This window comes from Erithacus rubecula, assembly GCF_903797595.1.
Source record: "Erithacus rubecula genome assembly, chromosome: 2".
NCBI classification, from domain to species: domain Eukaryota; kingdom Metazoa; phylum Chordata; class Aves; order Passeriformes; family Muscicapidae; genus Erithacus; species Erithacus rubecula.
In genome coordinates, this window is record NC_136685.1 from 93,918,105 (window position 1) to 93,930,038 (window position 11,934).

Sequence of the window (11,934 nt, forward strand, 5' to 3'; positions counted from 1 at the left end):
AGCAGTCACATGGCTGTCATTAAGACATTAGCTTTTCCATGGCAGAATACCTCCTAAACCTTTCCCCCAAAAAATCAGATTATGGTTCGGTCTTACATGAAATACAGCTGATAACATCTCACACCCAGAACAGTCTGTATAAAAATACACATCCACAAATGCAACCTCAGCTCAAACCCTCCACAAAACCAAACAGTAACACCTCAAAACTACACTGCTGAAAAGCAAGAAAAAATTATTTGCGGCTCAACAGGAGTCTGTGATCACTGAACAGCTGTTTATTAGCCTTTTCTTAAAATTAACAGACTATAAAATAAACCTTATTTACTTCTAGAAAGAATAATTTATTTTAGAAAAAAGCAGTTTAAGATTACAAACAGTTCTCAGGAGTAAATTTGCACTCTGCACTTTGTAAACACACAAACATACCAGTTCATACCAGTACCCTGATCAGTGATTGCACTCTCCATAGTCATTGAGCAAATCTGTGGACTTTTGGCAGAAACCCACAAAATGCCAGCATCCAACTGAAATCCACTAGCAGATACACCAGGCCCCAAGTTTTATTCCACTGATGGGAAAAATAAATTAATACACACTATTCTATGTGGTACATTCAAAGTCAAGAGTGCTTTACATGCAGCAGCTTTCAGAACTCCCTGGTGTAAAATCTGTGCTATTTTTCCTGCTGTTCAAATAGAGAAGCTGAAAAAAACTGAGCTGAAAGCACTTTAACACTGAGTCCTTTAGAGAGGTGAGGGCAGAGTCCATGATTTCTGGCTGCCAGCCTTCCACTTCTGCCACTACTCAGCACATCTCTGACTTTAAAATCACACATAACATCTTTCCAATCAACCACTTGCATCGTTTCTCCTTCTGGGGAGAGAGATACGAGAGGTCATGATTCTATCAAAGCACAGGGTACCCTCAGCAACTCCACTGCACCAGAGCACTGAAGGGTACCCGACCTCTGTAAGAGCCTGATTTTCCAACTCCCTGATCCCAAGAGGAATGCTGGAGGAGGGCTGGCCCTCAGAGGAGACACTCCTGCGAGTGTCTGCAGGATAAAGACATCATTCACACAGATGCTTCCACCTCCAGGTACTAGCAACAGCTGGCTCTTCCATGTCACCTCACAAACCCTCCTGAAAAAGCTCCCAGGGCAAAGCCTGGAGAGCAGAGCTAGGAGCAGACAGAGGACCATAGCAACTGAGCCCTGGAAACAGGAGCAACTGGTCTTCTCTGAAGCCTAAGAGTCCTGCTAAGGCACAGTTGGAGCATGAGAATGGAAAATAGCAGGAAAAATAGGCCAGCAAGAAACCTTATTCCAGTTCAGCCTTTCCAAAACAGTTTATTATTTCCATCAGCAGATGGGAAAGCTTATTACAGAAATCTTCAGGTACTGTCAGAGCCTTGCAATGATCCATTTACCCATCAAACAACCACCACTGGATGCACCAGCACCCAATACAATGGGTCCTAAACACACTGCTGCTCTGATCATCTGATCAGATCATCATCATCATGGTTAACTTAGTTATTATTATTATTTACAGGGTATCAGCTGGCTAGATCCACTGCAGACTACATGAAGTTCCTGCATAGAAAATGCCCTTGGAGCCATCATATTTTCCCAGTCTTTCACAGCTTCTGTATGCCAGTGACAGTTTTAGTGAGAAGATTCTTCAGAAGTACTTTTAATTACTATTTCCTCCTTAGCTAGAATGCATTAATTATAGCCTGTTCCTCCAGATAATAAGAAAACAAAAAACAGTGCAATATGAACACTACAAGAAACTTAATTACTGAGTCAGATGTCCTTTAGATGTCAGTATGACTACAGAGAGGAGCAGGAAAATAAAACACACACATATCAGCCTCAAGTTGTTAGATCAGTTATCAAAACAATGTCTTTCCGCAGCGACTTCATTTTGAAGAGCTCAACCACCTAATTAATCAAATGCCTGTTACGTGTTTCAAAAATATGCTTTTTTTAAATAAAGGAAGCCTGCTGATGTATTCATTACCAAGCAAATGTGGTAAATGGTTCTGTATGCAAATACAGAAGTGCAGCATGACTTTGAAGTTTGAAGGTCAGATACAGTAACCATTCTCATCAAGGTTCTTATGTCAGACTGCATCTTCTGGTTTAGGAGTTTAGGAGAAGGAAGAAAGAGAACTAAAAAGAAAAAAATAGAGTCAACCAGTTCTGTGACAACTTAAGAAGAACTGGCACAATATCATTCACTTGCTTTCCTTCAAAAATCTACTAATACCCTATCTCCCACAAAATGAAAAGTCTGCCAGGGTTTCATTCTGCTTTTCAACTTTGATTTTCCTGATGAAAAAAACAATCTACTTAAGTCAGCAACAATTTAATATTAAAGAAGAGAATGTCATCTCCATCTTCACAGATGTTTCAAACCCTTATCATTTCAGAAAGCTGAAGGATTTTCTTGTTAATCAACATGTTTTACTTTAAAGCAGTATAGATTCAACTGGAGAAGAGAATTGTGCATTGATATTTTTCCAGGCATCAGAGAATTCATCCCTCACCATTCCATATTCCCAGCAACTTTAGGATACAAAGCTCAACAGCTGGGCCTGAAGGCAAACAAATATGCTTCAAATACAAGAGCCTGAACCATGTCAAAAAAGAAAACATAAAAATATGAAGCATATTTTACATGCATACCTCAAAGACAAAAAACCAAGAGATTTCTTTTTAGCACCACCACCACCACCACGTTTAAATACAGTGAAATTGACAAAGCTTCCCAGTAAAGCACTGAGTTTTATAAACAATCCCCTCTCACACATAAATAACAGAGACATTATACAAAGCAGACAGGAACATGGACGGATGTACACAAAATAAACAAATTCAAACTTACCCCACTCCAGATACTCAAGGATGTTCTTCTCTCTTCTCAGAGGGGAATTATTACATTCATCATAAAGGCAGATGAGTATATCCAGCAAGGTTTCCACACTGAAGCATTGCCCATTAGTCTGTGTTGGCCCATCCAAAATAAACTGCTCCAACTGCTTCAAACGCACTTCTCCAGACATGGTTGTTTCAGTTTGCATTGGGGTTTCTTTTTTAATGATTATTATTACTTTGTCAGAAAAACAACAACAACAAAAAAAAAAACTTTTGAGGGTTTTGTTGTTTAAAAAGAAGTCAACAGTATTTTTAACAAGTGTCAAACTGTGGCGGTCCTTATTTGCCAGCCCACCTTGGTGTTCCCAGCCTGAAACTAAACCCTTGGAGTTTCAGACACACACATACACCGTGGATATCTGTGTATGCATGACATTTAAGAGTAGAAAATAGTTACCTCTAAAAAAAATTTAATAGGCTCAGTAAGAAGTGGGCCAAAAACATATATGGGCATCCCTGATGCTTTAACAATAATAACTGCACTGCAATTCAAGCGAGACTGCCTGACACCGATTTCACCGTGCGCGCACAGGCACACGCACTTATATATTTAAGAAGGTCTTCTCCTTCATTCCCAATGCAGATCATGCAGCGCGATCCTGCGAGGAGCCCCGCCGCAGCACCACGGGCTCGCAGCCCCTCCGGTTCCGCTTCCCAAGACGGATGGGAAGGGAAAAACAGATGTATTTACGTATTTATATAAGCGAAAGGCAGCAGAAACGAGGGCGCACACCGGCGGAGAGGGAGGGAGGGAGGGAGGATGAGGGGCCGCGCAGCCCCGCCGCCCCCCGCCGCCTCCCCCGGCCGCGCCTCCGCGGCCACCGCGGGGTGGGGCGCAGCCCCCCCTCCTCAGGGCGCAGCCACGTCCTGCCCCGGGCAGCCTTTCCCTTCCTCCTCCTCCTCCTTACCGAGTCTCCTTTTAAGGCTTTTCAGTGATTCAAAAAAACTAAAGTCTTCATGGTCGCCCCCTTCTCCTCCGCTGCGCCAAGGGGCGGCGGGCGGGACGCGCGCCCCGACACACCGGCGAAAGCGCTCCGAGCCCTGTCAAATCCTTCCCATGGCTGCGGCGGCGGCTGCTGCTGCGGAGACGGCGCTCTCCTCCTCCTCCTCCACCCGGTGCGCGTCCTGAGGCGGAGGGAAAGCGCCGGCGCCTCCGCTTCGGCCGCACGCTGCGGGCCGGGAGGCCCCGACGACGGCGGCGGCGGCGGCTGCTTCAGTCCCGGCGGCGCGATGGTGTCCCGGCTTCGCCCCCCCGGGCAAAGGGCATCCTCGGGCGGTGCGTGTGCGGGGTGTGTGTGTGTGTGTGCGTGCGCGGGGCGGCGGGGAGGGGTAGCGGCGGCGCCCTCCCTCCCCGGCTCGCTCCCTCCCTCCGCTTCCGCGCCCTCCTCTCCCCCGCCGCTCCCTCCTTCCTTCCCTCCCTCCTTCCCTCCCTCCCGCGGTCACACGCGGCAGCCGCCGCCGCCGCCGAGCGCGCAGCAGCCCAACATGGCGGCCGCGGCGGGGGGGAGCCGCCGCCGAGCGCCGCCGCAGCGCGGGGAGCCGAGCCCGGGGCCGCCGCTACTGATGGGATTGAGGGGAGGAGGGGATGCTGCAGCAGGGAATGCAGGGATACGGGCGGACCCAGGGGTACGGGAGGGAGAGAGGGCGGGAGTGGAGGCCGCAGCGCCGCTCCCCGCAGGCTGCGGACGCCCGGGCTGGGCTGTCCCGGGCGGACCCGCCGGCCGCTGATTCCTCCGGGCTTTGCCCCGAGCTGAGGGGAGCGGCCGCCGCCCTTGCCCGCCCCGGTTCCCTCAGCCGCCGCCCCGGCAATGAGGCCTTTGATTAAAAATCCCGGCCTGGTTATGGAGGGCAGGCAGGGGGAGCGGCGCCTGCCTGCTCTTCCAAGGGGATCTGCCAGCTCCAGGTGCGAGCGGGGACTCCGGCTCCCTCACACTTCGGGGCCGTAGAAACGTGACCGAAAATGCGTCGGCTCTTGGCGGTTCTGTTGCCGCTGGCGAAATGCCTCCCCTCATCGAGGAGCCCGCCGTGCCGCCACACCACACGCCGGAGAAACAAGCTCCTTTCGCGGGCAATCCAAATCCTTTAACAGAGCTGGAGGATATTCTTGTTGATCGACGTGTTTTATTTTAAGGCCGTATAGACTCAACTGCAGAGGCACATCGGAGGATTTGGCGCTGATTTCTGCAGGACGGACTGTGGGTGGAAAATGGCAGCTGCCCACCATCGTGGCAGTTCTGCCAGAGTGTCAGGGATGCGCTGTGGCGCTCAGGGCATCGAATGTCACCTCTAAGACAACGTGTAACTTCACTTCGTCCTTCCTCAGAAGTCAGGTGAAGGGGAAGGAAGGCCATACAGCCCCCAAAGGCTGTAGGCGAGCTTCAGCATTCTCCTGAAGCCCACGAAGTCCTGTGTCTTCTGGAGCTCAAGGGAAGGAAGAGGCTCAGGCGCCGCTTCCTCAGTTCAGTAACCAGCAGATGACCCTCAACTGGGTTTTGCCATACCAAGCATCTGTATAACACTTTTTTTTAAACTGGCCTTTTTGCCAGCTGATATAAAACATCAACAGTCTTACAGACCCAGTAAGATGTAATGCACAGTATGATTAAAATCCCATTTGTTTGTTCAGAATCACCCAGCTGTTGGTAAAGTCACTGGTGTGAAGCTAGAGAGGACAGTGACTCCCACCCTGTGCATGCAGAATGGCAGAGCAGACTCTTGGCAAGTGAAGAAATATGCAGAGAATTGAATTCTAAAAGCTTGTTGTGCAAACACCCTCCAAGAAATGTTAGAAAGCACTACAACTGTAAGTGAGCTTGTGATGGGTAGGAGATAGGATTAAACTAATAAGGAAGGGGTTTCCTTCCTGTGCTGGAGTACACCCTTGGTATGGCCAGAGCCCTGTGCCAGTGTCTGGGGTGCTGCTGGTCCTTGACTGCTACAGTCACAGCAGTGCCTCTGTGGTAGGAGCCTGCTCCAAACTGTGGCACACAGGCAGTTTTACAGTGAGAGTAAGGCATTTCCTGCTGGCTCTCTGCTGAACTTGTGGAAATTGGGATAGACGCTGGGGGTGGGGGATGCCTGATAACAGCAATAAAAATAAGTTGCTATTGCAGGGGTAGGTGGCCCAGATCAGGTAGCACTTCCTATAGAGGTTGGAGACACTTCATCTTGAGCATAGATTAACCATTAATAAGGCTGCACAGGGAAAATAGAGAAGACTAAATGTCAAAGGGATGTTAGCCCCTTGGACTTTGGCACCGCCTGGTAGAGAAGTGAACTGAAGAACCAGTGCCAGAGATACCATAGGTGTGGATATTTCACTTATTTACTTAGCTTACTGTGTTTTCCTTGGCCAATTATAAAGTCTTTCCTTGTTTTAATTGCAGACCAAGTGTTTGCAAACAAACATGGATACCCGGCAAAGGCAGTCACTTTCCCTATGCTTCTGGTTTTAAAACTGAACCCTTGTTTCTCATTGCTTGACAGAAGTTGCACATCAAGCCATTCCTTTTCAGTGTTCTTATAAGCCTGAGTGAGGCTACAACTAAAACCATCCAAGCTGCAGTTGAACACAAAACCCAGGAATTTTTTGTTCTCTCCTTGTTTAATAGCCTGTCCAGAAATAAAAAAAAGGCATCCACATAACAACTGTTGATACACCCACTGGGTTGTAGTCAGCTGTCATGCCACAGAAGCTGTGAGGAACAGGTAATGCCAACAATGACTGGTGGCACTTTTATTTGCTGGGAGTTATCTATGTACCAGATGAGTAATTCTCACAGTACACCCATGGGATGGAAAAATATTTTCTCTGCCTTATAAGAAAGACTTTAGTCCAGAGTATTTAGAAAGCCAACAAAATAGTTTAGTGTAACACATAGAAATTCCTCCTGTCTCTTCCATTCTGTCACTAAGACACCCTGTACTAAAAATATACCCAAGTTGTGCAAATACACCCCAGTATCCTTCCTAATCATTATGTGTTTGTCTCACCCTGTTCTTGTTTTAATAATATCACGATAATATTGTAATCTTGCCGCTTAGCTTCACAAATGTTTACAGTACCTAAAACATAACTAATGATAATAAGGAATTTATATCTTACAATAAGTGAAGCAAGCTGATAGCAGCAGAGGGAGTAGTGTGGAATGAGGAGGATATGGTTGAAACAATGTCATTTATATATTAAGAACATATATGTTGAGTGTTTCAATAGTTATTGTTGGTACAATAGAATAAACAGTCTGTTCTCTTCAGGGACAAAGGTTTGTTGTTTTGGGTGAAGCATTGTGGATATCTGGTTTTGGTGTGAAAACCATTTCTAAAGTCAAGAGAGATCCCACATGCTTCTCAGCAGGTGAATAATGCTTGTGACAGGTAGATCTACTACATACCTAGGCTATAAGTACTCAAGAATGGCATTTATGTGTTGACAAAATTTTGCATCCAGGCTTTTCTGTCCTCTAAAACTTCACTTTGTAGACACATGTCATTTGTACTGATACTATGTTTCATCTCCCAAACAAAATGTTTTCAGTATTATGCAAAAACAGTGCTGGCACCCAATTTAGAGGATGTGTTTATAGACATAGGGTGGTACTATTTGAAAAGGAGTCCTACAGCTGTTGCCTGAACTGTAGGAAAACTTAGGTTATTGGAAGAGATTGCAGGTAGCTGCAGATGGAGCACACAGTGGTTACACTCTAGGAGGACACTGAAGACCAGCATGTGTAAATCGAGCAACACTTGTTCTATAATCTGTTCCACTGTAGTTTCACATAAATCTTGCTGCTGAGGCAAACTTAATCCTTAATCTCCTAAACAGAGAGATCTCTTCACTGAAACTGATGGCTGTTGAAGAGCTTTAATTAGTCTTAGTACCTATAATAATTCATTTTGTAACATGCTTTAGTATTTTTAAAGACTTGTAAATCTACTGTTTTTTTCCCTCTTTAACTGCTTTGCCAAGACCTATTGCTCCTGTAATGTCTACAGAAAAGTCCAACTACAAGCTCTAAATGATACCTGGCAAAATTGATGCTTAATATTTAGCTAATCCCAAAACAATGATCATAAATGTGTATATATATAGGCATTGTAAATATGGAATTATCTTTCTCTTCCCTTATGCTTCTTTTATTGGTCTTTGGAGTCTTATTTATAGTCTTAATGACTTTCTGTGAATGGCTGAATGGAATAATTTTACCTCAGAGAGAAATTGCATCATGCTGATCTCACTACACTGGATCTGTACTGGCCTCATCCCCCTGGTTTTAGTCTTCATTTGAAACTGATGAGAATGTGGCCACCACCAGCATACAATTTTCTGTGAAGAATGAAGCAGGTTTGACCCTGCTGAAGTGTCCAGGGGTGCTGTGCTCTGAACAGAAACAAGATAGCCTCTGTGATTAAAGAAGAGGAGAGGAAGTAATGAAATTACATTTATAACTGTATGAAATTGCTGTAATTTTAATCCTGCTTTTGTGATGAAGACTAGGAGCTGACCAAAGTCACGTCTCATTCTGACCTCCAAACAGGACCCTGTGTTTGCACTCTGGCAATGCTGTTTCATCTCTCAATATGTTGTTTTCTTCCTATGAAAGTGGGGTCAAGGCTGCCAAAACTCTTAGGGTTGCTGTAAACCTTAATTAATGTCAGTGTAGCAGTCTGAGATTATTTTTTTATTTTCCTTTCCTCAGTAACATAAATCTAAGACTGTTATTTTATTTTCTCTCTTGTTTTTGTAGTCTGTAATTGTCTGCAACTTTTCAAGCCTTCAGTCCCTCCATAATCCGGTTCTTTCCTGTGGATTTCTCTGTCTTTGCTGATGTTTTATTCCACTCTGTGCAGAATCTGATACCTGAGTTATGCCATCTTCAGGATAATTCACTCCCTTAAATGAAGATATTTAATGACATAGAAGTCTTTGTCAGGTCAAGTGGCTTCTTTAAACTGAAGAGTTCTGAGGAAGATCACATATTTACTTGTGAAACTGGATGGATGCAAATTTCTGCCACTGCCACACAAAGCACAGATAATCCATGATTCAAAAGGAAAGTGGATGCATTTACATTATCTTGCTGATACCTATACAAAGCTAATGTTACTCAACTTTCAACAGCAATAACTCAGCACAAGAGCTGCTTCTAAACCTACTGTCTTTGCAGTGGTTCATAGATTCTATTGATCATAATCGAGGACATAATTCAATGTCCATTGCTCTAGAACAAGTACCTCTTCTGCTGATGAACACTCAGTGCTGTATTGTGGACTTTTTTTTTCATTAAAAGGGTGTACTTAGAGATTGATTCAGTGAGGATCTCACTGTGAATGTGATTTTTTAAAAAGAGCTGCTACGGTCATCATGTAAGTAACATTGATGGAAGGGATGAGGAATGAGGAAACTCATGACTAAGAGATCTTTGATTGGGTGAGGAAACAGGATGAAGTGAGGAAGAATGGGAGAGATGAAAGAGGGAGGGAACCCAATGACTAATTTGGAAATCATATGGGAAGGAAGAGTGATTTAGAGAGGGGAAGTCAAGGGCAGGGAGTTTGGCAAGAAAGAGGGAGGGAAGCTTGTGAAGAGGGAGGGGGGAAAATACTTGTAAAAACCAGCAAATTCTGTACTTAGATGAAAACAAGACCAGAAAGAGCCAAATTTGGAATGTCAACCCAGGGTGGATTAACTTTATGTCAGAGAAAGGTTCAGAGTGCCTAGCTCATTACAAAGAGAGTACAAGAGATCACACACTGATCTCAATTTCCCCAAGGTTGTGGAATTTTCAGATTAGAGGTCTGACCAGTTCAGTTGTTTTAAAGTAGTGTTTTGGTTTGTTTGAATTTTAATTGAAAGCAGTGGTGCATCTATTTTATGTTGCTTATTTTTAACTTAAGAATTGCAGAAATAGCATCAAAAATATATACAAAAATAAAAAACATTTCATTGGGAGAATAGATACAGATTACATGCAATTCAGGCAGAGGTCTGGTTTAATCAGAGGCAGGACACAATGTAAAGAGACACTTTCATCATGGTCTGCAGATTGAAATCACAATATTGTGGCTTATCAGTTGGCATATTTGCAAAGAGAGGCAGCAAGCCCCACCTCTCCCTTCATGGATTAAATTTGCAATCAGTCATCACACTTCAAGTAAGTGATGGCAGTAGCACAGGTAACAATGCCTAGAAACCAGCACTTTTATTATTTGCCAGTACTACATTTTGCAGATTAATTCCTTCTGCAGTAAGAACTTACAGAAAAAATAAAGTGTTCTGTAAAATTTGAGACACTTGAGGAAAACATTTGTTGTGAATAAAGACCTCTTGCCACTCAGAAGGCAACTTCAGGTCACCTCCCAAAGAGAAGAAAATCTTGAAATCATGGAACAGTGGAATGATTGGGGTGGAAGGGATCTCAAAGATTAACCAGTTTCAACTGCTCTGCCATGAGCAAGGACACCTTCCACCACATTCCTCAGAGCCCCATTCTATCTGATCTTGAACACTTCCAGAGATGAGGCATCCACGGCTCTGTGCAACCTGTACCAGTGCCTTACCACTTTCATGGTGAAGAATTTCTTCCTAACATCTAATCTGACCAGTTTCAAATGTTATGTAGTGTTCAGTAATGATCCCACTCAACCCAATGCCAAATAAGCCTCCTTGATCTCAGCAAGAGCATAAGTGAACTCACAATTCCTTCTGAAACAAACAAAACTGTTTGGACTTAGTTTTATGAAAAATAAGAGCTATTTCTATCTTTGCACGATATCAACCATTTTTCTTTTGTAAACTGTCACTGCACAAATTAAGATATTTAATTATATGAAAAGGTTAGAAGTGTGATTACAAGTGGCTTTTGAGGTAGAGAAAGGCAAATATTTGTACTAGTTTAATCAAAAAGTGTGAACATAACACTGGCTCGGATCCTCGTATGTGGATAGCGCTGGGAATAATTGTCTTTATGGGAGGAGGTGCCGGCCAGTGGTACAGCTTTGTTTTGTTGATAGTGCTCCCTCAGTGAATGGAACCTCCCTGAGAGAGGTGAGAGCAGATCTGCTGGCAGGAGTGTTCTCTGCCTTGAGGAGAGCGAGGTTAGCCATGCATCACTTTGCCACTGTTTCAAGTAACCCAGCTCACCCCACCTGAAATAAGCTGAGCCTTTCTTAGGCCTCTCTAGACATCAAAAGGAGGGGCAGCCTCCAGAATATGGCAAAGACAAGCACCAGTGGTTGTCATGGACAAAAATCTCTCCTAGTGGGGCAGAAAAGGACATTGCTCTACAGCCACAGTCATTCAGGGGACAAGTTTATGTGACTGAATTTTTCTTAAGGCAGGAATGTTGCTATGGATTAATTCAACTCAATCAATCAGTCAATCAAAGTGAAGACAAGGACTAAAAGTACTAATTAAAAGCAAATATTTCCAATCAGAGTAAGTTTTAGCAACTCATAACTTGAAAGTAATTTGGCTGGTTTTCCTCGGTTTTTGCAAAAGTGACTAAAATAGACCTGGCAAGCTTCAGGCTCAAGCAGCTTTCCAAGCCAAAGTTATGATGAAGGGATGGAAACAGGGTGCTGTATAACAGAAGCTAGCTTCAGCCTTAACCACAGAGATGTTGCTGCCTCCCCTTAACATCCCAAGCTATGCCAAAACACACTGTAGGGACATTAAAATCATTAAATGAAATTGAATGTTTCTGAAACTTCAGTCAAGTAATGTCATAGAAACATTAATAGTAATACAGCTATATCTCAAAACCTTTTCTTCCCCAGTTAGCTCAGAACACCAACAATTTCCACGTGGGGTGCACCAGGAGGAAGCAAGGTCCAGCTACATTCATCACCTGGAGTCCAGCATTTGCTGCCATCACTTTTTTGGCTTCCTCCTGAAGCCCAGGATTTCATTTTGGAGGCCATGAAAATTTGGGTTCCAATTTTCCAATGGAAACTGATAATGAAAAGAGATTTTTGAAGATGTTGAAAAG

General features: G+C 44.2%; 1 protein-coding gene across 9 annotated transcripts in view; it reads right to left on the bottom strand.

Annotated features, from left to right (window-relative positions):
* The window catches only part of CDC42BPA (CDC42 binding protein kinase alpha), a 178,532-nt gene extending 174,172 nt beyond the window's left edge, over positions 1-4,360 (bottom strand). For 3 of the 9 annotated variants that reach the window (XM_079299019.1, XM_079299012.1, XM_079299017.1), the window contains exons 1-2: positions 3,853-4,358; positions 2,895-3,119 (exon numbers count right to left, since the gene is read on the bottom strand). In XM_079299019.1, the coding sequence (XP_079155145.1) occupies positions 2,895-3,090 (196 nt within the window). In that variant the 5' untranslated portion in view covers positions 3,091-3,119; positions 3,853-4,358. Of the gene's footprint in view, positions 1-2,894; positions 3,120-3,852 lie in introns of all 9 variants that reach the window. The other 6 variants (XM_079299015.1, XM_079299018.1, XM_079299016.1 and 3 more) reach the window with 4 other exon arrangements.
* Between the last annotated feature and the right edge of the window lie 7,574 nt (positions 4,361-11,934).